Genomic DNA, 27,837 nt, shown 5'->3' with positions numbered 1-27,837 from the left:
GGGGAGTGTTGTTGAGCAGAGAGACCTTGGGGTGCAAGTACATAGTTCCCTGAAAGTGGCAACACAGGTAGACAGGGTGGTGAAGAAGGCGTATGGCATGCTTGCCTTCATCGGCCGAGGCATTGAGTGCAAGAATTGGGACGTCATGTTACAGTTGTATATAACGTTGGTTAGGCTGCATTTGGAGTACTGTGTGCAGTTCTGATCGCCGCACTACCGGAAAGATGTGATTAAGCAAGAGGGTGCAGAAAAGATTCACAAGGATGCTGCCTGGTTTGGAGGGCTTGAGTTATAAAGAGAGATTGCATAGGCTGGGTCTGTTTTCCCTGGAGCAAAGGAGGCTGAGAGGGGACATGATAGAGGTATATAAAATTATGAGAGGCATAGATAGGGTGGATAGCCAGAGTCTGTTTCCCATGGTAGGGGTGACTAAAACTAGAGGGCATAGATTTAAGGTGAGAGGGAGGAGGTTTAAAGGGGATCAAAGGGGTAAATTTTTCACACAAAGAATAGTGGGTATCTGGAATGAGCTGCCTGAGGAGGTGGTGGAGGCAGGAACAGTGGTGACATTTAAGAGGCATCTGGACAGGTACTTGAAAGAGCAAGGCATAGAGGAATATGGAATTAATGCAGGCAGGTGGGATTAATATAGATGGGCATTATGGTCGTCATGGACACGGTCCGAAGGGCCTGTTTCTATGCTGTATGACTATGACAAGAGCAGATCAGAGGCTGGGCATTCCGCAGCGAGTAACTCTCCTCCTGACTTCCCAAAGCTTATCTACCATCTACAAGGCACAAATGAGGAGTTGTGATGGAATATTCTCCACTTGTCTGGATGAGTGCAGCTCCAACAACACTCTGCACCGTCCAGGACAAAGCAGCCTGTTTGATCAGCACCCCTATCCACCACATTAAACATTCGCTCCCTCCACCACTGGTGCGCAGTGACAGCAGCGTGTACCATCTGCAAGATGCACTGCAACAACTCGCCAAGCCACCTTCAACAGTACCTTCCAAACCCATGACCTCTACCACCTCGAAGAACAAGGGCAGCAGACACAGGAGAACACCACCACCTGCAAGTTCCCCTCCAAGTCACACATCATCCTGACTTAGATCTGTATCGCTGTTCTTTTGCTGGGTCTAAAACCTGGAACTCTGTTCCTAACAGCACTATGGGTGTACCTATACCAAATGGAGTGTAGTGGTTCAAAGCGGCAGCTCACCACCCATCTTCTCGAGGGCAATTAGGGAAGGGCAATAAATGCTGGCCTTGCCAGCAACCCTCACATCCCATGAAAATAACAAAAAGGCCACTTGGCCCATCAAGTCCATGCCGGCTCTCTGCGGAACAGTCCAGCCAGTCCCACTCGCCTGCTACTCAGCTAGTACTCAGAACAGATCTGGCAGCTCAAAACTGGGCATTAATGAGGCCCTGTGCACCAGCAACAATAGCAGAATTGTATTCAACCACAATCTGTAACTGCGTGAACCTCGTATCCCTCTCTCTACCATTACCATGAAGCCAAGGGATCAACACTGATTCGATAAAGAGTGCAGGAGAGCAAGCCAGGAGCAGCACCAGGCATACCTCAAAATGAGGTGTCAATCTGGTAAAGCTACAACACAGGACGACTTGTATTGTGCTGCCACTGTTTGGCATGCAATAGACAGAGCTAAGCAATCCCACAACCAACGGATCAGATAAAAGCCCCTCGGTCCTGCCACACCCAGTCGTGAATGGTGGTGAACAATTAAATAACCGGAGGACGAGGCTGCACAAATATCCACAATGATTGAGAAGCCCAGCACATCAGTATGAAAGAAAAGGCTGAAGCATTTGCAGCCGTCTTCAGCCAGAAGTGCCGAGTGGACGATCCATCTCGGCAGCCTCCTTAGATCCCCAGCATCACAGATGTCAGTCTTCAGCCAATTTGATTCACTTCAGGTGTTATCGAGAAACAGCTGAAGGCACTGCATACAGCAAAGGTTATGGGTCCTGACAACATCCTGGCAGGAGAACTGAAGACTTGTGCTGCAGAACTCGCCGTGACCCTAGCCAAGCTGTTCCCCTACAGCTACAATACTGGCATCTATCCAACAATGTGGAAAATTGCCCAGGTATGTCCTGTCCACAAAAAGCAGGATAAATCCAATCTGGCCAATTACTGCTCCATCAGTCTATTCTCGATCATCAGCAGAGTGATGGATGGTGTTGTTGACACTGCTATCAAGCGAGCAACAACCTGCTCACCAGTGCTCAGTTTGGGTTCTGCCATAGTCACTTGGCTCCTGATCTCATTACAGCCTTGGTCCAAACATGGCCAAAAAAAGCTGAACTCAAGGGGAGGTGAGAGTGATTGTCCTTGATATCAATGCAGCACTTGACTGAGTGTGGCATCAAGGAGTCCGAGACAAATTGAAGTCAATGTGAATCGGGAAAGCTCTCCACTGGTTGGAGTCATATGTAGCACAAAGGGAGATGGTGGTGGTTGTTGGAGGCCATTCTTCTCAGCCGCAGGACATTGCTGCAGGAGTTCTTCAGGGTCGTGTCCTAGACCCAACCATCTTCAGCTGCTTCATCAATGATCTTCCCTACATCATAAGGTCAGAAGTGGGGATGTTTGCCGATTGCACAATGTTCAGTACCAATCGCAACTCCAGATAATGAAGTAGAGCATGGCTACACGACCCGAACCTGACGGGACCCGGCGATATGTGTCTGGTTCGGGTTGGGTCGCTCTTCTGGGTCCAGCATTTGGGCTCGGCTCGTGTCAGGCCGGATCGGATGCACTCTATCACCAGCTCCGGTACGTGGCTCCAATGTTAATATACTTTTTGGACTTGAAAGGCAGTTTAGTTAGTTTTTTTTAAGCTTGTGCAGATAAGCAACAAAGTGAAAAACGGAAGCTAGGTTAACTGATGGTCGGGTCGGGCGTGGGAAAAAAATGAAAGGACTCTGGCCGGGTTGAGCTAAGGTCGGATGTGGTTCTGTCGGGCTCGGGTCGGGTTTCATTTGCAGACCCGAGCCAGCCTTTATACTGAAGCAATCCATGTCAATATGCAGCATGACCTGGACGACATTCAGGCTTGGGCTAATAAGTGGCAAGTAACATTTGTGCCACACAAGTGCCAGGCAATGACGATCTCCAGCAAGAGAGAACCTAACCATCTCCCCCTTGACATTCAACAGCATTATCATCACTGAATCCTCCACTATCAACATCCTGGGGGGGGCTACCATCGACCAGAAACTGAACTGGAGCAGTCACATAAGTACTGTGGCTAGAAGAGCAGGTCAGGCTGGGAATTCTTTGGCAATTAACCCACCTCCTGACTCCCCAAAGCCTGTCCACCTCTACAAGGTGCAAGTGAGGAGTGTGATGGAATACTCTGCACTTGCCTGGATGAGTGCCACTCTAGTAACACTTAAGCTTGACACCATCCAGAGCAAAACAACCTGTTTGATCAACACCCCATCCATCTTAAACATTCACTTCCACCACCACCAGTGCACAGTGGCAGCAGAGCATACCATATAAAAAATGCACTGCAGCAACTCTCCACACCTCCTTCGATAGCACCTTCCAAACCTGCGATCTCTTCCACCTAGAAGGACAAGGAAAGCAGACGTGTGGGAACACCACCACCCGCAGGTTCCCCTCCAAGCCACACACCATCCTGACTTGGAACTAAATCGCCGTTCCTTCACTGTTGCTGTATCAAAATCCTGGAACTCCCTCCCTAACAGCACTGTGGGAGTACCTACACACGATGGACTGCAGCGGTTCAAGAAGGCAGTTCACCGCCACCTTCTCAAGGGCAATTAGGGATGGGCAATAAACATTGGCCTCACCAGTGATGCTCACATCTAATGAAATGAATTTTTTAAAAAACGCAGGCAGCGGAGTTTTGGATGACCTCAAGTTTACGGAGAGTAGAATGTGGGAGACCAGCCAGGAGTGTCGTTGGAATAGTCAGATGTAAAGGTGACAAAGGCGCAAATGAGGGTTTCAGCAGCAGATGAGCTGAGACACTGGCAAAGTTGGGCAATGTTACGGAGGTAGAAATAGACGGTCTTAGTGATGGTGCAAATATGTGTTAATAGATTAATAAAATGTGGATTCAAAACTGATATTAGATGTTAAAATTCTTTACTCAAAAGGTGGGATTTGCGTGTGAAGGACTAATGGGGAATTCACAATACATTTAAATGCTAGTTTGGGCAAATTGGAGTAATAGCGGGACAAATTCCTGAGGCTACATTGTGTTTTCTTATCCTTTATTTTTTTCTGTATCTTATTTAAACAAATACTGCAGGAAGCATAGGGAAATCTTCCTTGACGAATGCATTGAAACTTTGAATTAATAAATCATGTTTATCCCCATGCACTGATTCCAGTGGAAGTTCACAAACTTTAGATAGAAGCTTCATCTTGTCTGCTAATAACTACATTGATATCGAAGACATTGTTTCAAAGGTGAAACACAATTCGCCATTCTCAGTAAGGTTAGCCATAAAGGAGCATTGTAGAACGTATAACCATGACGCCACATTGTCACTTGTCGCTCAGTTGGTAGCACTCACCTCTGAGTCAAAAGGTTGTGGGCTCAAGTCCCACTCCAGGGCTTGAGCTCAAAAATCTAGGCGCTCACTCCAGTGCAGTACTGAAGGCGTTGTTGAAGATGGTGTCTTACAGATGAGAGGATATACTGAGGCACTGTCTGTCCTCCCAGGTGGACATAAACGATCCCATAATACATTTGAAAGTAGAGGTGGAGATTTGTCCACAGTGTGCTGGCCAATATTTATCCCTCAGTCAACATCACAAAAGCAAACTATCTGATTATTACCTTGCTGTTGCAAATTGGCTGCTGTTTCCTACATTACAACAGTGACTGCATTTCAATAGTACTTCATTGGCTGTAACTGCTTTGGGATGTCCTGCGGTCATGTATGGCACTATATATATGAAAGCCTTTTTTAGGAATAAAGAATGATGGCTTTGGGCTTTCTCCCAGCACTTTAAACTCTTATTTTTGTAATAACGCTCTTTCCTTAAGCGGACCTACATCTTTTGCGAGCTGAAACTTGTACCCTTTTACATGAAATGAATGCAATAGTGTGCCAAAGGGCTGCTAATGCTTTTGCTGCAGTACTGTATACAGAAGACTAAATGCATTGCCCACCATGATCTGTAATCCACACCAAAAAGTGGTGAATATCTTATTGTCAGATTATTGCATCAGGCTAAGACTAAAAGTGGGTTTATTTACAAACAAGATAATTATATAGAAACAGTGTATACCTAGCAAGCAATGAGTAGTACCAATATTTGGCTTGAACAATATTTAAAGTGTTCTAAGAGGAGTCCAAAATCTGTGGAGATCTTTTCCAGTGTCATTGATGAAACATTGATGATGAGCCATGCACCCCCTCTTTGCCATCAAAGCAGAAGACTAAAGTGCTTTAGAAAACCTCTGCTTTTATTTTCTGGGACTTGCAAGCCCAGATTTCCTCTGGAATTCTTCATGGTAGGCAAATATTTTATCACTCAAATACATATGGTGTGAATTTCAGTCTCTTTGTTGTTTATTGAGTTTTGTTCTTTTAACCTAACCTTCAGGGAAATAATTCTAAACATTTTATGCAAGTTTGCTTTGCAGCAGTATTTCAAAGGAGTGTGGCAGATTCTGATGCATTTAACTTATGAATACTGCCAATGATATCTCTAAACCAGTAATTAGGATATAGACTGTGTCGAGTTGTGCCCTTATCTGTAGATGATACCAAAATAAGCATGGTAAATAAGTCTGATAAGATGGTGGAATATGCATAAAAGTGGCAAATGGAATTTAGTGTTAGTAAATGTGAGATGGTACATTTGGCCTTTTTAACAAAAGGCATAATTATACTTTGGGGTGGGAAGGAAGATGTTGAATGCAGAAGAGCAGAGGGATTTGAGAGTTTTAATTACAAAGATGTTAAAAACAGCACCTCAAGTGGATAAGGCCTTTTTTAAAGACCCTAATAGATTCTGGGTTTTATGGCAGGAGGTTTGAACATAATAGTTGAGATGTACTGGTGAATCTACATAAAACTTTAGTCAGGCCACAGTTGGAGTACTATGCAATTTTGAACTCCACACTATAGGAAGGATGGTGAGGCAATAGTGCGTGTGTAGCACAGATGCGTTAGGATGCTCCCTGGTATGAGGAAATACAAAAATGGAGAAAGACTTTATAAACTCTAGTTTTCATTTGATCAAGAGGTGATTTGATAGTGTTTAAAATTGTGAAAACTGGGACGCGTCGATAGAACCAGATTCTTTGTAGTAGTTGAGAGGTCTTGAACAAGGAACATAGATTTTTTTTTTAAAAAGAGAACTTGCAATTTTATAGTGCTTTTCATGACCACAAGGCGTTGCAAAGCATTTCACAGCTAATGAACTGTAGGGAAATGTAGCAGCCAATTTGACCATTGTATTGTCCCACAAGAAACCATGACATAAAACAGGTAATCTGTTTTGGTGATGTTGGTTGGGAGATGAATGTTGACTAGGACACCAGAAGAACAGCTTCATTTCTCTGTGAATAGGTCTTTGCAATATTTTACATCAACCTTAGAAGGTAGAAAGACCTCCTTTAACAAAACATCCAAAAGACCATATCTCTGACAGTGCTGCACTCCCTCAGTACTGCACTGATCTATCTGTCTACATTTATGTGCTCAAGTACTTGAACCCATAACCACCTTACTCAAACGCCAGAGTGCTACCTCTGAGCCGTTAAATATACGAGATTTAAGACCGAGAGCAGGAGTTGAGAGGTTGTGGAAAGGATTATCTGATTTAGTGATTGAGCCAGAGATCATGTCTACTTTTAAGAATAAGTTAGATAAATGATTAAAGGTAAGTAGAATACATGGGTATGGAAACGGGACAATGAGATGGACTGTTAATTATTTGGCGGTTGACCCCAACATTGGTTGGTTCAAACAGCCTGTTTGCCACAGAATGACGCGTAAATTACAACACAATCAGCTTGGCTCAATGCCTTCCCCATGACTCTTTTGTGTATTTTTATTTGCAGCCTGTCTAAAATCATATTTTTTAAAAATAGGCATTTTCTTGTTTGAAGCATAATGGAGCTCTGTCTCTGCAAATTCTGCACAGAATCAGAAGATTTTGTATTCCTTGCAGTGTCCTAGTTTCTGACCTCAAACCTAACCCTGCAGTATTGCTCAACTGATGACTTATAAAATATTTTTTCAAAACCTATTGCACGTCATTTGGGTTTGAGTGTTATTCCTCATACGAACAAAGAACAAAGAAAATTACAGCACAGGAACAGGCCCTTCGGCCCTCCAAGCCTGCGCCGATCCAGATCCTCTATCTAAACATGTCGCCTATTTTCTAAGGGTCTGTATCTCTTTGCTTCCTGCCCATTCATGTATCTGTCTAGATACATCTTAAAAGACGCTATCGTGCCCGCGTCTACCACCTCCGCTGGCAACGCGTTCCAGGCACCCACCACCCTCTGCATAAAGAACTTTCCACGCATATCCCCCCTAAACTTTTCCCCTCTCACTTTGAGCTCGTGACCCTTCGTAATTGAATCCCCCACTCTGGGGGGAAAAAGCTTCTTGCTATCCACCCTGTCTATACCTCTCATGATTTTGTACACCTCAATCAGGTCCCCCCTCAACCTCCGTCTTTCTAATGAAAATAATCCTAATCTACTCAACCTCTCTTCATAGCTAGCGCCCTCCATACCAGGCAACATCCTGGTGAATCTCCTCTGCACCCTCTCCAAAGCATCCACATCCTTTTGGTAATGTGGCGACCAGAATTGCACGCAGTATTCCAAATGTGGCCGAAGCAAAGTCTTATACAACTGTAACATGACCTGCCAACCCTTGTACTCAATACCCCGTCCGATGAAGGAAAGCATGCCGTATGCCTTCTTGACCACTCTATTGACCTGCGTTGCCACCTTCAGGGAACAATGGACCTGAACACCCAAATCTCTCTGTACATCAATTTTCCCCAGGACTTTTCCATTTATTGTATAGTTCACTCTTGAATTGGATCTTCCAAAATGCATCACCTCGCATTTGCCCGGATTGAACTCCATCTGCCATTTCTCTGCCCAACTCTCCAATCTATCTGTATTCTCTGACAGTCCCCTTCACTATCTGCTACTCCACCAATCTTGGTGTCGTCTGCAAACTTGCTAATCAGACCACCTATACGTTCCTCCAAATCATTTATGTATATCACAAACAACAGTGGTCCCAGCACGGATCCCTGTGGAACACCACTGGTCACACGTCTCCATTTTGAGAAACTCCCTTCCACTGCTACTCTCTGTCTCCTGTTGCCCAGCCAGTTCTTTATCCATCTAGCTAGTACATCTTGGACCCCATGCGCCTTCACTTTCTCCATCAGCCTACCATGGGGAACCTTATCAAACACCTTACTGAAGTCCATGTATATGACATCTACAGCCCTTGTCTCATAAATCAAATTTGTCACTTCCTCAAAGAATTCTATTAAGTTGGTAAGACATGACCTTCCCTGCACAAAACCATGTTGCCTATCACTGATAAGCCCATTTTGTTCCAAATGGGAATAGATCCTATCCCTCAGTATCTTCTCCAGCAGCTTCCCTACCACTGACGTCAGGCTCACCGGTCTATAATTACCTGGATTATCCCTGCTACCCTTCTTAAACAAGGGGACAACATTAGCAATTCTCCAATCCTCCGGGACCTCACCCGTGTTTAAGGATGCTGCAAAGATATCTGTTAAGGCCCCAGCTATTTCCTCTCTTGCTTCCCTCAGTAACCTGGGATAGATCCCATCCAGACCTGGGGACTTGTCCACCTTAATGCCTTTTAGAATACCCAACACTTCCTCCCTCCTTATGCCGACTTGACCTAGAGTAATCAAACATCTGTCCCTAACCTCAACATCCGTCATGTCCCTATCCTCGGTGAATACCGATGCAAAGTACTCGTTTAGAATCTCACCCATTTTCTCTGACTCCACGCATAACTTTCCTCCTTTGTCCTTGAGTGGGCCAATCCTTTCTCTAGTTACCCTCTTGCTCCTTATATATGAATAAAAGGCTTTGGGATTTTCCTTAACCCTGTTTGCTAAAGATATTTCATGACCCATTTTAGCCCTCTTAATTCCTCGTTTCAGATTGGTCCTACATTCCCGATATTCTTTCAAAGCTTCGTATTTCTTCAGCCGCCTAGACCTTATGTATGCTTCCTTTTTCCTCTTAGCTAGTCTCACAATTTCACCTGTCATCCATGGTACCCTAATCTTGCCATTTCTATCCCTCATTTTCACAGGAACATGTCTCTCCTGCACGCTAATCAACCTCTCTTTAAAAGCCTCCCACATATCAAATGTGGATTTACCTTCAAACAGCTGCTCCCAATCTACATTCCCCAGCTCCTGCCGAATTTTGGTATAGTTGGCCTTCCCCCAATTTAGCACTCTTCCTTTAGGACCACTTTCGTCTTTGTCCATGAGTATTCTAAAACTTAAGGAATTGTGATCACTATTCCCAAAGTAGTCCCCTACTGAAACTTCAACCACCTGGCCGGGCTCATTCCCCAACACCAGGTCCAGTATGGCCCCTTCCCGAGTTGGACTATTTACATACTGCTCTAGAAAACCCTCCTGGATGCTCCTTACAAATTCTGCTCCATCCAGACCTCTAACACTAAGTGAATCCCAGTCAATGTTGGGAAAATTAAAATCTCCTATCACCACCACCCTGTTGCTCCTACATCTTTCCATAATCTGTTTACATATTTGTACCTCTCACGCTCGCTGTTGGGAGGCCTGTAGTACAGCCCCAACATTGTTACCGCACCCTTCCTATTTCTGAGTTCTGCCCATATTGCCTCACTGCTCGAGTCCTCCATAGTGCCCTCCTTCAGCACAGCTGTGATATCCTCTTTGACCAGTAATGCAACTCCTCCACCCCTTTTACCTCCCTCTCTATCCCGCCTGAAGCATCGATATCCTGGGATATTTAGTTGCCATTCATGCCCTTCCCTCAACCGTCTCAGTAATAGCAATAACATCATACTCCCAGGTACTAATCGAAGCCCTAAGTTCATCTGCCTTACCTACTACACTTATTGCATTAAAACAAATGCACCTCAGACCAGTCCCTTTGCGTTCATCGTCTACTCTTTCCCTTAGTCACGCTGACTTCATTATCTAGTTCCTTACAGGCTTTAGTTACTACCTCCTTACTGTCCACTGACCTCATTTGGTTCCCATCTCCCTGCCACATTAGTTTAAACCCTCCCCAACAGCGTTAGCAAAAGCACCCCCAAGGACATTGGTTCCAGTCCGGCCCAGGTGTAGACCACCCAATTTGTAATAGTCCCACCTCCCCCAGAACCGGTCCCAATGTCCCAAAAATCTGAACCCCTCCCTCCTGCACTATCTCTCAAGCCACGCATTCATCCTGACTATTCTTTCATTTCTACTCTGACTATCACATGGCACTGGTAGCAATCCTGAGATTACTACCTCTGAGGTCCTGCTTTTTAACTTGGCTCCTAACTCCCTAAATTCTGCTTGTCGGACCTCATCCCGTTTTTTACCTATATCATTGGTGCCTATGTGCACAATGACAACTGGCTGTTCACCCTCCCCTTTCAGAATGTTCTGCAGCCGATCTGAGACATCCCTGACCCGTGCACCTGGGAGGCAACATACCATTCGGGAGTCTCGTTTTCGACCACAGAACCGCCTATCTACTCCCCTTACAATCGAATCCCCTATGACTATAGCCCTTCCACTCTTTTTCCCGCCCTTCTGAACAGCAGAGCCAGCCACGGTGCCATGAACGGCTACTGCTGCCTTCCCCTGGTGAGCCATCTCCCTCAACAGTATCCAAAACGGTATACCTGTTTTGGAGGGAGATGACCGCAGGGGACACCTGCACTGCCTTCCTACTCTTTCTCTGCCTTTTGGTCACCCATTCCCTTTCTCCCTCAGCAATCCTAATCTGCGGTGTGACCAATTCGCTAAACGTGCTATCCACGACCTCCTCAGCATCGCGGATGCTCCAAAGTGTGTCCATCCGCAGCTCCAGAGCTGTCATGCGGTCTAATAAGAATTGTGTCAAAGTGCACTGTGGTTAAACTTAACGATCTTACAGAAATATAGCTGTGTAGTTACACTGATGCAGTGTGAAAAGCTGACTTTAGCATAAAATGGTATGATGGCAAATATAATTTCAGATGTGCTATGTATTCTGGTATATCCAGGCATGTCTTCCAGTTATATTGTATTCAGAGTCCTCTGTCTTCAGTTGGGTTTTCAGTCCTTGTTGCTGAGAGATTTGGCTGCTCTGTCGCTGAATGTTTTAACATTTTTGGCATAAGACAAATAGATGTTCTGTGGTGCTAACTGTGTTCTGCAATTATTTGTGTTTAGAGAGCTATGATCAATTTTGGAAAAAGTGTTGCAATTTTATTAATGCTGTGGTTAGTTACTTTTGAGTGTTACTTGCATTTATTTGTAGTTTTGAAGTCATTTCAAAATGGGATAGTCAGCCTTTCATTAATATTGAAATCTCCCTCGTCTTCGAATATTTTAGTCTCTACTGTAATGTGCATGTAATCGTTCTATAGCATTAAAGTCCATCTCCCAACTAACTGCAGAAAGCTGCAAGATCCTGAGGGGTCTTGACGGTAGATGTGAAAAGGATGTTTCCCCTTGTGGAAGAATCTAGAACTAGGGATCACTATTTAAAAATAAGGGGTCGGCCATTTAAGACTGATGAGAATTTTTTCTCTGAGGGTGGTGAATCTTTGGAACTCAACCTCCAAAGGCAGTGGAAGCAGAGTCTTTAAATATTTTTATGGCAGAGGTCGATAGATACTTGATAAACAAGGTTACCAGGGGTCGGCAGGAATGTGGAGTAGAGGTTGCAATCAGATCAACCATGATCTTATTGAATTTTGAGCAGGCTCGAGGGGCCAAGTAGCATACTCCTCCTTGTTCATATGTAGATACTTTAAATTTCTTATGCAGTCCCAACTTGTTAATGCTGCTTTTTATGTAATAGGTTGATGTCTCAAGTTTGAATTTCATTTAAAATCTTCTAGTGGAGTGATTCAGCAGAAGCTTAGTTTCTTTTAAATATGGCCTTTTCAGTTGTTGATCACATCCCAAATGGCTACAAATTAATAATTTTGGAGGGGATCGCAATATTAGTGAGAGGTTGAATATCCATTTGTTTTTGTGGAGGGTGCTTCACTTGTGTAATTGCCGATCCCGAAGCACCTTCTAGTTTTTTTCATTTTGTGTGCACACACGCTTAAAACTATAAATATTTCTCCAACAGAAACTGGTCTTGACCAACAATCAGTTGACTACGCTTCCTAGAGGGATAGGTCACCTAACCAGCCTAACTCACCTTGGCCTGGGAGAGAACTTACTTACTCACTTACCTGAAGAGATTGGTAAGTCTACAACCGATAGTGCATATCCCCAAAATATTGCACCCTGAATTAGCATGTATGAAAATTCCATTCATAGTACCTTTCTTGTCATTAATTCTAATTGTTGTGCCCTTTTAAAGTGAGAAATGTTATTGCTGGAGAATGGAACAGTTCCCATTACAGGTGGCATAGTGGTAATGTCACTGAGCTAGTAATCCAGAGGCGCAAGCTAATGCTATGGTGATACAGGTTCAAATCCCACCAGGGCAACTGGTGGAATTTAAATTCAATTAATTGATAAAAATCTGGAATTGAAAGCTAGTCTCAGTAATGGTTCCATGAAACTATCATTGTCATAAAAACACCATCTGGTTCACTAATGGCCTTTACGGAAGGAAATCTGCCATCCTTATCTGGTCTGGCCTACATGTGACTCCAGACCCACAGCAATGTGGTTGACTCTTAACTGCCCTCTGAAATGGCCTAGCAAGCCACTCAGTTGCCCAGGGCAATTAGAGATGGGCAACAAAGGCTGATCTTGCCAGTGGCACCCATATCCCATGAAAGAATGAAAAATAAAAGCATCAAGAGTTCTTTGGTAATATAAAAGCAAAAACTCCGAAGAAGGGTCACTGACCCGAAACGTTAACTCTGCTTCTCTTTCCACAGATGCTGCCAGACCTGCTGAGTGAATCCAGCATTTCATGTTTTTGTTTGAGTTCTTTGGTTATGTGCTGCATTAAATACCCTCCATTTTGCCGTAGCAATGTCCCTTGTCCTCAAAAGAGCACTTCCTGCTGCCCTAATGTAACATTTTTATTTCCTGTGCAAGCCACAGGAGCACCTCTTAGCGCCTGAGTGAGATTGGCAAGGTTAGTTTGGTGAGATTGGTTAGTTTTGTGTTACCCTGTACCAGCTAAGAACTAGATTGAAATGGCTCACAATCTTCTCGCATACATCTTCAGTTTTTTCAGATTTTGATGCCCTAATTATTTTGCATAACATTTGATCTACATCTATTTATTGACCTTTTTCTCACTGGTCCACTCTCTCTCTTTCTACCCCCTCACTCCATATCCCTCATCTCTTTATTACCAAGTAAACAACTAACAAGAATAAGAAGGGAACAAATAAATCTTTTTTTTTGAAAAAAGCATTAAAATTAAGTGATTTTGGAAACTATAACTATTACAGAACTCGCGTTTATGTAGAACTTTCACATTCTCGGAACATTCCAAGCACTTTATAACCAAAGAATTACCTTTGACTTGCAGTCAGCCACTGTTTTGTACGCATGTAGGGCATCCAACTGACACACAGCAAGATACCACAGACAGCAAATTAATGAATGGCGAGTTAATGTTTTTGGTGTTTATTGAGGGAGGCCGTTGGATCTTTTATGTATGCCTGAGTAGGCAGACAGGAATAAAAACAAAGTGCTGGAAATACTCAGCAATCTGTGGAGAGAGAAGCAGAGTTAACATTTCAGATCAGTGACCTTTCATCAGGGATACCACCATCCTGCTAATTTGAGTACAAAACCCATCATCCCTTCTGCATCGTGTGTCTTAATCAATTTCCTGTCTAAGTCAATAGGTTGCCTCCAGTTCCATGTGCTCTAATTTTTAAGTCTCTTATGTGGAATCTTGTTGAATACCTTCCAGAAATCCATATAAATATCATCCATAAACCATCATCCTTAACCTCCTCAAAAGGTTCAATTTGGTTCGTCAGACATGACCTACCCTTTACATATCCATGCTGGCTGTCTCTGATCAGCTCGTATTTGTCCAGATGCTAAGTCACTTTTTTCCTAATAGATTCTAGCAATTTACCCAACTGTATTAGACTAAATTTCTCCTACCCTTCCTAAATAATGGAGTGACCTTGGCAGTTTTCCATTCCAGAGGGGCAGTTCCTGAATCAAATGTGTTTTGGAAGATCATTCTATTGCATCAACAATTTCTTCACCTACTTTTAATAGCCTGGGGTGGAAACCATTGGGTCGTGGAGATTTGTCTACCCTAAACCTCAAGATTCGCCATCCCCGTTTTTCTTGATGAATCTATTTTTATTTTTATCGCTGGTATTTTATCCTCATCCTCTAGTGTGAAGACCAATACAAAGTAGTTGCTTAGTTAATCTGCCATTTCCTGATTTCCAATTACAATATCACCTCTATGGCAGCGAGGCCTGGACAGCATATGTCAGCCAAGAGCGACGTCTCAATTCATTCCATCTTCGCTGCCTCCGGAGAATACTTGGCATCAGGTGGCAGGACTGTATCTCCAACACCGAAGTCCTCGAGGCGGCCAACATCCCCAGCTTATACACACTACTGAGTCAGCGGCGCTTGAGATGGCTTGGCCATGTGAGCCGCATGGAAGATGGCAGGATCCCCAAAGACACATTGTACAGCGAGCTCGCCACTGGTATCAGACCCACCGGCCGTCCATGTCTCCGCTTTAAAGACGTCTGCAAACGCGACATGAAATCCTGTGACATTGATCACAAGTCGTGGGAGTCAGTTGCAAGCGTTCGCCAGAGCTGGCGGGCAGCCATAAAGACAGGGCTAAAATGTGGCGAGTCAAAGAGACTTAGTAGTTGGCAGGAAAAAAGACAGAGGCGCAAGGGAAGAGCCAACTGTGCAACAGCCCCGAAAAACAAATTTCTCTGCAGCACCTGTGGAAGAGCCTGTCACTCTAAAATTGGCCTTTATAGCCACTCCAGGCGCTGCTTCACAAACCACTGACCACCTCCAGGCGCGTATCCATTGTCTCTCGAGATAAGGAGGCCCAAAAGATCACCTGCATCTGTCACTAGGAAGCTCACATTACACTTAGCCACCCTCTTTACAAATTTGTAAAAGCTTCTAGCATTGGCTGAGTGTGAAGCGATGCTATGAAGCAATAACTAGAGCAAATGGGCTGTTGGGGTGCATTCATACGCCAATTGATTGTAAGAGACATACAATTTTGTGCTCGTACAAGACCTTGATGAGACCTCAGTTGGAATACTGTATACTGTTTTGGTTTCCTCACATGGATAATATTGAGGCTTTGGAAAAGGGTGCAGAGGAGGGCCACTAGACTAATTTCCAGTATAAAGTACCTTAGTTATCAACAACAACAACCTATATTTGTATAATGCCTTTAACATAAAACATCCCAAGGCCAATCAAAGGAGCATTATAAAATTAAATGACACTGAGCCACGAAGGAGATATTAGGTCAGATGACCAGAAGATTGGTCAAAGAGGTAGCTTTTAAGGAGTGTCTTAAAGGAGGAAAGCAAGGTGGAAAGATATAAGGAGGGAATTCCAGGGCGTAGGGCCTAGGCAGCTGAAGGGGCAGCCGCCAGTGTTAGCGTGATTAAAATTGGGGATGATCAAGAGTCCAGCATTAGATGAGCGCAGATATTTCGGAGGGTTGTGGCGCTGGAGGAGGTTGCAGTGATGGAGAGGGGTGAGGCCATGCAGGGATTTGAAAACAAGGACAAGAATTTTAAAATCAAGATGTTGCTTGACCAGGAGTCAGTGTAAGTCAGTAGACTGGTGAATGGGACTTAGTGTGAGTTAAGACAAAGGCAGCAGAGTTTTGGATGACCTCAGGTTTACAGAGGGTAGAATGTGGGAGACCAGCTGGGAGTGCATTTGGAATATAGTCCAGAGGTAACAACAGTGCGAATGAGTTTCAGCAGCAGATGAGCTGAAACGGGTGAAGTCTGACAATATTACGGAAGTGGAAATAGGTGGTCTTAGTGATGGTGCGAATATGTGAGTGGAAGCTCAACTTTGGGTCAAATATGACACCAAGGTTGCGAGCAGACTGGCTTAACTGGCTTAATCTCAAACTGTTGCTAGGGAGAGGGATGTAGTTCGTAGCTAGGAAATGGAGTTTGAAGTGGGAACCGAAACAGTGGCTTCAGTCTTCCCAGTATTTAATTAGAGGAAATTTCTGCTCATCCAGTACTGGATGTCTGATAAGCAGTCTGATAATTTATCAACAGTGGAGGAGTCGAGAAGGTGGTGGTGAGGTAGAGCTGGGTGTTGTGAGCATAGATATGAAAGCTAATTTTAAAAAAAATTCATTCATGGGATGTGGGTGTCACTGGCTAGGCCAGCATTTATTGCCCATCCCTAATTGCCCTTGATGTGGTGGTGAGCTGCCTTCTTGAACCGCTGCAGTCCATGTGAGGTAGGTACACCCACAGTGCTGTTAGGAAGGGAGTTCCAGGAATTTGACCCAATGACAGTGAAGGAACGGCGATATAGTTCCAAGTCAGGATGGTGTGCGAGTTGAAGGGGAACTTGCAGGTGGTGGTGTTCCTATGCATTTGCTGCCCTTGTCCTTCTAGTTGGAAGAGGCCGTGGGTTTGAAAGGTGCTGTCTATGGAGCCTTGGTGTGTTGCTGCAATGCATCTTGTAGATGGTACACACTGCTGCCACTGTGTGCGGTGGTGGATGTGAATGTTTGTGGATGGGGTGTCGATCAAGTGGGCTGCTTTGTCCTGGATGGTGCCGAGCTTTTTGAGTTGTTGGAACTGCACCCATCCAGGCAAGTGGAGAGTATTCCATCACACTCCTGACTTGTGCCTTGTAGATGGTGGACAGGCTTTGGGGAGTCAGGAGATGAGTTGCTCGTCTCAGGATTCCTAGCTTCTGACCTGCTCTTGTAGCCGTGATATTTATATGGCTGCTCCAGTTCAGTTTCTGGTCAATGGTAGCCCCTAGGATGTTGATAGTGGGGGATTCAGCGATGGTAATGCCATTCAATGTCAAGGGGCGATGGTTAGATTCTCTCTTGTTGGAGATGGTCATTGCCTGGCACTTGTGTGGCACGAATGTTACTTGCCAATTATCAGCCCAAGCCTGGATATTGTCTATGTCTTGCTGCATTTCTACACGGACTGCTTCAGTATCTGAGGATTTGCGAATGGTGCTGAACATTGTGCAATCAGCAGCGAACATCCCCACTTCTGACCTAATGATTGAAGGAAGGTCATTGATGAAGCAGCTGAAGATGGTTGGGCCTGGGACACTACCCTGAGGAACTCCTGCAGTGATGGCCTGAAGCTCAGATGACTGACCTCCAACAACCACAACCAACTTCCTTTGCGTTAGGTATGACTCCAACCAGCAGAGAGTTTTCCCCCTGATTTCTCATTGACTTCAGTTATGCTAGGGCTCCTTGATGCCGTACTCGGTCAAATGCTGCCTTGATGTCAAGGGCAGTCACTCTCACCTCATCTTTTGAGTTCAGCATTTTTGTCCATGTTTGAACCAAGGCAGCACAGTGGTTAGCACCGCAGCCTCACAGCTCCAGGGACCCGGGTTCAATTCTGGGTACTGCCTGTGAGGAGTTTTCAAGTTCTCCCTGTGACCGCGTGGGTTTTCGCCGGGTGCTCCGGTTTCTTCCCACAACCAAAGACTTGCGGGTTGATTGGTAAATTGGCCATTGTAAATTGCCCCTAGTGTAGGTAGGTGGTAGGGAATATGGGATTACTACAAGGTTAGTATAAATGGGTGGTTGTTGGTCGGCACAGACTCGGTGGGCCGAAGGGCCTGTTTCAGTGCTGTATCTCTAAATAAATAAATAAAGTCATGAGGTCAGGAACTGAGTGGCCCTGGCGGAACCCAAACTGAGCAGGTTATTGCTAAGCAAGTGCTGCTTGATTGCACTGTTGATGACCCCTTCCATCACTTTACTGATTGAGAGTAGACTGATGGGGCAGTAATTGGCTGGGTTGGATTTGTCCTGCTTTTTGTGTACAGGACATACCTGAGCAATTTTCCCCATTGCAGGGTAGATGCCAGTGTTGTAGCTGTACTGGAACAGCTTGGCTAGGGGTGCGGCAAGTTTTGGAGCACAGGTCTTCAGTACTATTGCCGGAATCTTGTCAGGGCCCATAGCCTTTGCGGTATCCAGTGCCTTCAGTAGTTTCTTGATATCATGCGGAGTGAATCGAATTGGCTGAAGCCTGGCATCTGTGATGCTGGGGATTTCAGGAGGAGGCCAAGATGGATCATCAACTCGGCACTTCTGGCTGAAGATTGTTGCAAATGCATCTGCCTTTCGCACTGATGTGCTGGGCTCCCCCATCATTGAGGATGGGGATATTTATGGAGCCGCCACCTCCAGGTAGTTATTTAATTGTCCACCACTCACGGCTGGATGTGGCAGTACTGCAGAGCTTAGATCTGATCCGTTGGTTATGGGATTGCTTAGCTCTGTCTATCGCATGCTGCTTACGCAGTTTGGCATGCAAGTAGTCCTTTGTTGTAGCTTCACCAGGTTAACATCTCATTTTGAGGTATGCCTGGTGCTGCCCCTGGCATGCCCTCCTGCGCTCTTCATTGAACCAGGGTTGGTCTCCTAGCTTGATGGTAATGGTAGTGGGGGACATGCCGGGCAATGAGATCACAGATTGTGGTTGAGTACAATTCTGCTTGTTGATGGCCCACAGCGCCTCATGGATGCTCAGTTTTGCATTGCTAGATCTGTTCAAAATCTGTCCCATTTAGCACGGTGATAGTGCCACACAACACGATGGACGGTATCCACAAGGACTGTGCAGTGGTCACTCCTACCAATACTGTCATGGATGGATGCATCTGCAGCAGACAGATTGGTGAGGACAAGGTCAAGTATGTTTTTCCCTCTTGTTGGTTCCCTCACCACCTGCTGCATACCCAGTCTAGCAGATATGTCCTTTAGGACTCGGCCAGCTCGGTCAGTCGTGGTGCTACCAAGCCACTCTTGGTGATGGACATTGAAGTCCCCCACCCAGAGCATATTCTGCGCCCTTGTCCCCCTCAGTGCTTCCTCCAGGTGGTCAACATGGGGGAGTACTGACTCATCAGCTGAGGAAGGGTGGTAGGTGGTAATCAGCAGGAGGTTTCCTTGTCCATGTTTGACCTGATGCCATGAGATTTCATGGGGTCCGGAGTCGATGTTGAGGACTCCCAGGGCAACTCCCTCCCTACTGTATACCACTGTGCCTCCACTTCTGCTGGGTCTGTCCTGCAGGTGGGACCGGACATACCCGGGGATGGTGATGGCAGTGTCTGGTTCATTGTCTGAAAGGTATGATTCTGTGAGTATGACTATGTCAGGCTGTTGCTTGACTAGTCTGTGGGACAGCTCTCCCAACTTTGGCACAAGCTCCCAGATGTTAGTAAGGAGGACTTTGTAGGGTCGACAGGGCTGGGTTTGCCGTAGTAGTTTCCGGTACCTACGTCGATGCTGGGTGGTCCGTCTGGTTTCATTCCTTTTTATTAACTTCGTAGTGGTTAGATACAACTGAGTGGCTTGCTAGGCCATTTCAGAGGGTATGTAAGAGTCAACCACATTGCTGTGGGTCTGGAGTCGCATGTAGGCCAGACCAGGTAAGGACAGCAGATTTTCTTCCCTAAAGGACATTGGTGAACCAGATGGGTTTTTACAACAATCGACAATGGCTTCACGGCCATCATTAGAGTAGCTTTTTAATTCCAGATTTTTTAGTAATTGAATTCAGATTGCACCTTCTGCTGTGGGATTCAAACCCATGTCCCCAGAGTAATACCCTGGGTCTCTGGGTTGCTAGTCCAGTGACAAAATCACTATGCCACCACCTCCCCTGAATACTGTGCTTTCAGATGATAGGCTAATAAGGCTGTGAACATAAGAGAAATGTAGACTCATGGGTGATCTGTTTGAAGTTTATAAGATGATGAAGGCAATGGCGTGTGTTCCAGTTGACTGTTTGTCCCAATTTTATGTGTAAGAGGGGACCACAAATTTAAGTTGTGTACGGCTGATCTAGGTTAGATATCAGAAGGTGGTTCCTCTCCGAGAAGAGTGGACTTTGGGAATAGGCTGCCGTCCTGTTTGGGCGCTGAGTTCCTTCAAGCGAGGGCAGGATTTATTTCTAGTTAGGACGAACATCACTTCTTACAAGTAGATGCTTCAGGAACTAGTTTCGTTCACCTAGATGGGTCAGGGAGGATTTTTCTCCCTTCAAATTGGCCTGATTTTATATCTGGTTTCTCGCCTCTCCCAGGAGTGGGGTGTATATATAGTAGGCTGCACAAGGCATTGCAATTGTGTGGGACAGGCTGGATAGACTAGAGGATGATAACCTGTCCATCATTGTTCTTAGGTTCAATATCTCTCGCATGCTTTTTCTCGCATTCCGTTTTGCAACTCTTACCACTGTGTGGAATTGCAACTTTTCTTTCAATTAGTATAAATAATCCTTTCAAGGATTAAACTGAGGTTTCAAACTTTTTGTGAAGGATGCACTGCAGGTATTCACACATTCATGGTAACCTTCATAAATATTGACACACTTCAGGGGCACTCTGACCTCAATTCCAGAAGAAAACTTGCCAGTGCAGAAAACATTGTTATGTATCACAACTGAAATGATCTATTGGAAAACAGACAAATATAGAAAGATACAGAAACCTGATCTTGCCAATCTCTTGATCTCACTTACGGATGTGCTTAAGCTATGGTTTGAAAACCTGTGTGGTAGAATAGATAAAAGTGTACCGAATAATTGAGCAAATAAGTTCCTTTAAATAGTGATCTTGCAGAATTTCAGAACCCTTTTTTTTAAAATAGTGAAGCCATTTTATATTAAATTTACTAAAGCCCTCCAGTGGTCAAAACCAGGTGCTCTTATAATATGTAAACCATTCTTGAATGAAAGTCTTAAATGAAGTGTACATTTTAAGTTGTTAATTGAATTAATTTATTAAAGTTTGTGTTATGGAAATTTACCTCCTTACTGAGCTTACTGGCATAAAACCTAACTTCTAGTCTTTGACATGAACCCCTTACAGTTTTGTTTGCTGGTTAAGTAAGTGCTGTACCTCAGGAAAAAAAAGTGACCACTGAGGTCTTTGTTAACTGTCTTTCATCCTGGAAGTTGAGAGTAGCTTTAAAGCAGACGATACTTGTTTCTAAGTCAGTGCAATCTAACCTTTATAAAAGTTGCAAAGCAAATGCAAGAAATTCATTCAGTTAATTAAAAACTTGGATATTTTGCAGGTACACTGGAAAATCTGGAGGAGTTGTATTTAAACGATAATCCAAACCTACACAGCCTTCCCTTTGAGCTGGCACTCTGCAGCAAGTTGTCCATCATGAGCATTGAGAACTGCCCACTCAGCCACCTCCCACCACAGATTGTAGCTGGTGGTCCGTCTTTCATCATCCAGTTCCTGAAGATGCAGGGCCCTTATCGGGCCATGGTCTGACTGAACGAATGGAAATGTTGCATACACTGTACAAAATATAAATTGCATTATTGTCATTATATATAAAAGCAATTTTACTAAGACTGCAGTATGTGTTTCTGGTAATAGAGGAATCGTAGCCATTTAGAATTTTTTAAAAAAACCTGTAAAGAATTACAGTGCTGGATTGAGGTTTCCTCGCAGAATTAAGTGGATGTATGTTAATGTGAGTATTTTTTTTTGTTTGGGGGAGGTGGGGTCTTGCAAAATCACAAGCATGACTTTTTAAAATAGTGTGCATTTAAGATACTGTTCTGCGTAGTTGATACACAGTGTAGTATTTTTGTTCTGATTAACTTTTTTGTGCTTAAAATGGCAAGCATAAGAGCTGGGGAATCCCAATCTGAAGAAGTAGGTGCCAATCTCAGTCAAGGGCTGGATTTTATGCTCTCCTCCATGGCAAGTTTGAAGGTGGGGAGAGCATTTAATTGGGTGGGATGGTGGACGGGTGGGAACCCTGCCACCTTCCTGCCTCTACCCCAATTAAGTGGGAAGGCCTGTGGATGTCCTTCCTGCTGCACTGCCAATTGAGGACCTTAAGTGGGCAACTAACACCAATTTTAGGGTCTCATACCCCCACTGCTCGTATTAGCCCAGCAGCAGGTGGTTCTGTTGCCAGACGGGCAGCATGACAAGTAAACCCATACTGGTTGTCGGCTGTGTGTGTGGGGGGTGGGGGTGCTGGTGTCCCTCGTTCAAAGACACTCCTTGTTTTTGCTGCCAACACACACACACCTCACCTGTGGCCTGGATCCCGCAATGATCCTAGGTCTCAGAACAGTGCATTACCAGCACTAGCACTGCTCAGTAAAAGAGCTGCTGGCCTCTGGCTGGTAGTTCTCAGTGGGCGGGACGTCCGTCGCCGGGCTCCTTAATCCCGGGGAAGACCCGCTGTTGCCCAGTTAAGTGGTTGATTGGCATGTGATGCGGCGAGCCTTCCGGGAAAGAGGGGACACCGGGCTCTCACCATCTCTTCAGCTAGTGGCCAAGACCCGCCCGTTGCCCAGATAAAATACGACCCTTCGTTTTTCCTGCTAGTTGTCATGCACCTTTGTTTTGCCGCCAGTAAATTCTAAATCATGTTCATCATTGCAAAAGCCTGTAAATGTTCCACGTCTGGCATTTTCCTTCATGCCCCAGTCTAATTCAGTGATCGCTGAAAGTCCGATTGTGAAGTCTAAAGATGGAAGGGAGGATTTAGGGAGAAAGGCTGATAAAGGGATGAAAAAAGGAAGGAAAGCTAGGCATTAAAGATTAAGAACTCTCAAAAAAAAAAAATGACAGCAAAGGATGGAAAGAAAAATAAAACCAAAGAGGGAAATAGGAAAAAAAGCAAATTGAGACCAAGGATAGAAAGATTAAAAGGTCTTCTCCCTACACAAGTGTGTTGTATATTTGAAAGACTACTAAAATGATTTTCTGGGAGTGAAATGTTTTCCTTAAAAATAATTTTGCTGCATTCTTGATCCTTTCCATAATGTTTATAGTCACCAAGATTTAGCACTTGATTTGAACAATATTGTGATGCTGATAGTCAATATGCATCATATATGGATATATTGGTCATAAAGTACACTGCTTCATAGTTTACCTGTATTATGACCTCTCTAGTATACACAGCAATATGGCTTTTAAAGTTTGTTACCCATTATTTTATCATTTTGTTCCATTGAGGGTAGAAATGGGAGCTTCAGAGCAAAGCAAACAGATGGTCTGAAACTCACTAACATTTTCCTAAATGACTCAAGGGAAGGGTTCACGTTTAATAAATATGAAATACTTCTATATAAAGTCTGAAGAATTTTGGGCCCTGAATACATAGAAATGTATTCTCACTCCCCCAAAGTCCTGTGACAAAACCACCTTTTACTCAATACTTTTACAGCTTGCAAGCACGTATGGTGATCTGTGTCAAGTCTGTTCAAGTAAACAAAGCTTTAGTATTTTTTCCTGTCCTTCATGTTGCATCTGCGCATGAAGCTATGTACGGAGGACTAATTTTCCTCGTACTATACATTTTTTGCTGCTGCATGTGTTTTTCCAAATACTTGTATGTGTGGGCTAATCAAGTGTGAGCAGTTTCCTTTTAGTCTCAGTTAATGTGAATACTAGTGCAGTAGAACCATGAAAAACATCATGCAGTTTTTAGGAATCGTTCTATAAATAATGAGATGCACATAGTATTGATATAAGCCAGTTTTTCTGTCCTGTATTCACTCAAATGTTCCACAGTTAGAAATAGTTAATTCATTCTCTGTACAGGCTATTACCAGTTGCCTTTTATAAGTTAGTATAGGTACATATCACTGCATGTAGTCAGCAACTTTTTGGATACAGGAAGGCTTTTAAATGGTTTGATTTGTACTCTATCAAAAATATTGCTGCATTTTTAAGGCTTAAATTTCACTGGTTTACTGAAAGAAATTGCATTTTTTTTCACTTCCCTTTCAAAAGTTGGCAAAACTCAGAAGTTACACTGAAATGAAACCACTTGTGTCTCCTGCAACAGTAAGGTGATGCTTATTAATGAGTGAATTGTCATTTGTCTACAATTTGCTGCTGTATTTGACAAATTCAGATCCATGTGTTAGTAGATGTCCACTTCAAGCTTTGCATGAAGCCATTATAAACCTATTGTCCAGGTCAATTGTGTTGTCTTATCCCTTTCTAAGGGACTACTGTCCTGCAAAATTTACAAGGCAGAGATTGATCTCAGTAAACTAAGGGCTATTTTATGGGTATCCGATATAGCTGCAACTGTTGAATGAATTGCAGTCAAGATCACAATTTGGAAAACTGTCAAAAGAGCTAATTTATTGGAAAAGGAGTCGTTAGCAGATGTATATGTCTAGAATATCCTTATTCAGTTTCTATCATGAAATTTGTACACCCCCTTTCAGTTTGCCACTAAAATATAGCATAGAATCATAGAAATTTACAGCAGAGTTTAAAAAAAAAAGAACCTAACCCCAGTGGTGACATTTTAAATTAGTGCCCACAATAAAGCCTATTTTAAAGTTGCAAAAAATTACATTAGAACAGCATTCTTTAGCCTAAATGCTTACTATGCTGCCGCTGTATGCTTTGTTGACCAGTTGTCCCACATAAACCATTTTTCCCCAATGTGTATTGAGTAGATTACATTGTACAATTGTAAAGTTTCCTTTGCAAAACAGTCACTGATTTGTATTTTGAATGTGAACATAATTTGAGCAAGGCTTGGTGGTTCCAAGTTTCGCTTTTGACAGATCAGAAATTTTGGCATGCAGTAAGGATGAAAATGTAAAGTTTTATTGTAGTTAAAACATGTCAAGCAGACAAAAAAAAAAGGAGCATTGACTCTACACAGCAAAGTACCTTTAACTACAGTGGGCAGTATAAACTGTAATTCAGTGTAATTGTAGTTATTCCAGTGTATGAACTGTAGGGTGCTAATTGTATTGTTTTATGGAACACTAGGAGAGTGCTACATGGTCAGTTTTTAATCTAAAGTCTGTAGCAGATACTGTATGTACTAATATCTCTAGTTTTGATTTTTTGTCTATCTTTGCCTTGCTGTAGCGCATGATCTGCTTTTACACATGACTTAGCAAGTATGAAAAAATGACTAGTCTTCTGATCCATGGTGAAGCCGAACAAAAACTTTGTGCTTCTGGTTTTATTTTTTTTTAAAAAAGCAATGGCCCAACAAGTTTTTCAGCCACACAGTGAAGTTTTAAAACTGCAGTATTCACTTTATTGTTGTGTTCACTGGTACATTAAAGTAAGAATGAATAGTACTCCCTTTTAACTTTAGCCGTACAGTTCAACTTTTTATAAATGTATTTTTGGGATTCCAATGAGGAAATTTGTTAAACTCTGTAATCATTAATGTGCATCATTTCTGACCTCTTGACTGCATGAAGGTGAAGGTGAGAGATGTTATACAGTTCTTTTTTTCATGCTTTGTGCTTTACCTGGTGGGAATGAAAGAAAATAAACCTTAGAATGTCAGCAAAATACAGTACGAAAATGTTCGCACAGCTGCTTTATCAGATTAGTTGCAGAATTCATAATTTCTCTCCGATTTGGGATGTGACTGGTGAAAAATGTGCAGTTAAAGGTTGTGTCATAGTGACTGTTGTATCCAACAAATTGAAAAGGGTTAGATCCTTGCAGTTTTAGTTATTGCTAATCACTTTGGGTGGCTGCTGTCCTCTACAGTTTTACTACTGTGGCTCCTACATAAAGCTACATTAGTATTATCTAGAATACAGCATTTGAAAATAGAGTTGAGAAGGGAAAGCAGCTTAAAGTGAAAAATTAGTAAGTCACATAATACAAGACACATCTTGAATTTAAGTGCAATTTTAATAAAAGGATTTTGTACAAGCATATCCCTAAAGGCAACGAGTAACTTATCAATTATTCTGCACCAGCCCTTGTAGATTTTCAAGAAGCTAATTTGGCTAATTCAACCAGGATATAAATAATGGTTCGGTTACTTTGTTGCCTACCTTTTTTGGCAGGCCTTTTACCAGATAGCACAAAATATTTTTGTTTGGTAGTGTAATCAGACCATTAGATCCACACAAAATTAAGAATGTACAAACCAGTTAACAAACATTTTTAAACAAATTGTTTATTATGTTGTGTCTATATAAAAAGATTGCCTTTGTTTTGTTTTTATAAAGGTCAGTGTATCAGTACATGCATTATAAATAGTAAATTTGTAAATGAGCTATTGAGTCTTTTGCAACTGTTGCATGTTTTTTTTTAAAGGCTTAAAAGTGTACAATTGACCTTGATCCTTGGGTGTGGGGAAGGGGGTGATTTTTGGCTGCTGTTTTGGAAGGTACATTCACTTCCGTTATAACGTTTAAAGTAAGACCGTTAATATTTCTGTTCAGGTAAGAATATTAAGACAGATATCACAGGTGATAATTGTATATCTGATTTGCTATTTCATTTTGCACACGAGCAATTGACATTTAAATGTGTTGCCAATGTTTCTGGTGTAAACAATATTAAACTATTTACTGAAAGTTTAATTTTTCTACCATGTGTTAAATGTTGATCCAAGAAATGGAAGGAACCTGCTGGTAAATGTTTAAATCCATAAATGTATACATGTAAATAAGATGCAAAAGGTGTAGCTATAGTCTTGTATTTTTACAGGCACGCACTTTTTCATAGATTTTTCCAAACCCGATTTTTTTTTAAAGTATCGAACAAAAATCTTTAAGACTTTGTGTTTCAAAAAATATCTTTTAGGTTACCATCATTAGGGCTTGTTGTTTTTCTTAAAACTGAAAAGAACATACAGTCAAGCTACATGACAACTCAAAACTATTTGCACAGATCACGGGCACCACTTTTCACCGAATCACAGAATCGTTACAGCGCAGAAGGGGGCCATTTGGCCCACCGTGTCTGCACCGGCTCTCTGAAAGAGCAACTCCCTCAGTTCCATTCCCCTGCCTTCTCCCCATAACCCTGCACATTCTTCCTTTACATATAACTGTCTAATTCCCTTTTTATATTTTTTATTTATATTTAGAGATACAGCACTGAAACAGGCCCTTCGGCCCACCGAGTCTGTGTCGACCAACAACCACCCATTTATACTAATCCTACATTAATCCCATATTCTCTACCATATCCCCACCATTCTCCTACCACCTACCTACACTAGGGGCAATTTACAATGGCTAATTTACCTATCAACCTGCAAGTCTTTGGCTGTGGGAGGAAACCGGAGCACCCGGTGAAAACCCACGCAGACACAGGGAGAACTTGCAAACTCCACACAGGCAGTACCCAGAACTGAACCCGGGTCACTGGAGCTGTGAGGCTGCGGTGCTAACCACTGCGCCGCCCAATTGAATACTTCAGTTGAACCTGTCCCCACCAAGTTTTCAGGCAGCGCATTCCCGACCTTAACCACACTGTGTGGAAAAAGTTTTTCCTCATGCCACTTTTGCTTCTCTCAGCAAATTGTTTAAATCTGTGCCCACTCGTTCTCGATCCTTTCACGAGTGGGAACAGTTTCTCTCTAATGTGTCCAGACCCCTCATAATTT

General features: G+C 43.3%; 1 protein-coding gene across 1 annotated transcript in view; it reads left to right on the top strand.

Moving 5' to 3' along the window:
- The window catches only part of shoc2 (SHOC2 leucine rich repeat scaffold protein), a 135,154-nt gene extending 108,348 nt beyond the window's left edge, over positions 1-26,806 (top strand). Inside the window, exons 9-10 of the mRNA XM_068053004.1 lie at positions 12,394-12,511; positions 21,529-26,806. Coding sequence (XP_067909105.1) covers positions 12,394-12,511; positions 21,529-21,737 — 327 coding nt within the window. The 3' untranslated portion in view covers positions 21,738-26,806. The remainder of the gene's footprint in view (positions 1-12,393; positions 12,512-21,528) is intronic.
- The last annotated feature ends 1,031 nt before the right edge of the window (positions 26,807-27,837 follow it).

This window comes from Heterodontus francisci, chromosome 20 (assembly GCF_036365525.1).
Source record: "Heterodontus francisci isolate sHetFra1 chromosome 20, sHetFra1.hap1, whole genome shotgun sequence".
Lineage (NCBI taxonomy): Eukaryota > Metazoa > Chordata > Chondrichthyes > Heterodontiformes > Heterodontidae > Heterodontus > Heterodontus francisci.
This window is presented reverse-complemented; position numbering and strand designations above follow the sequence as displayed.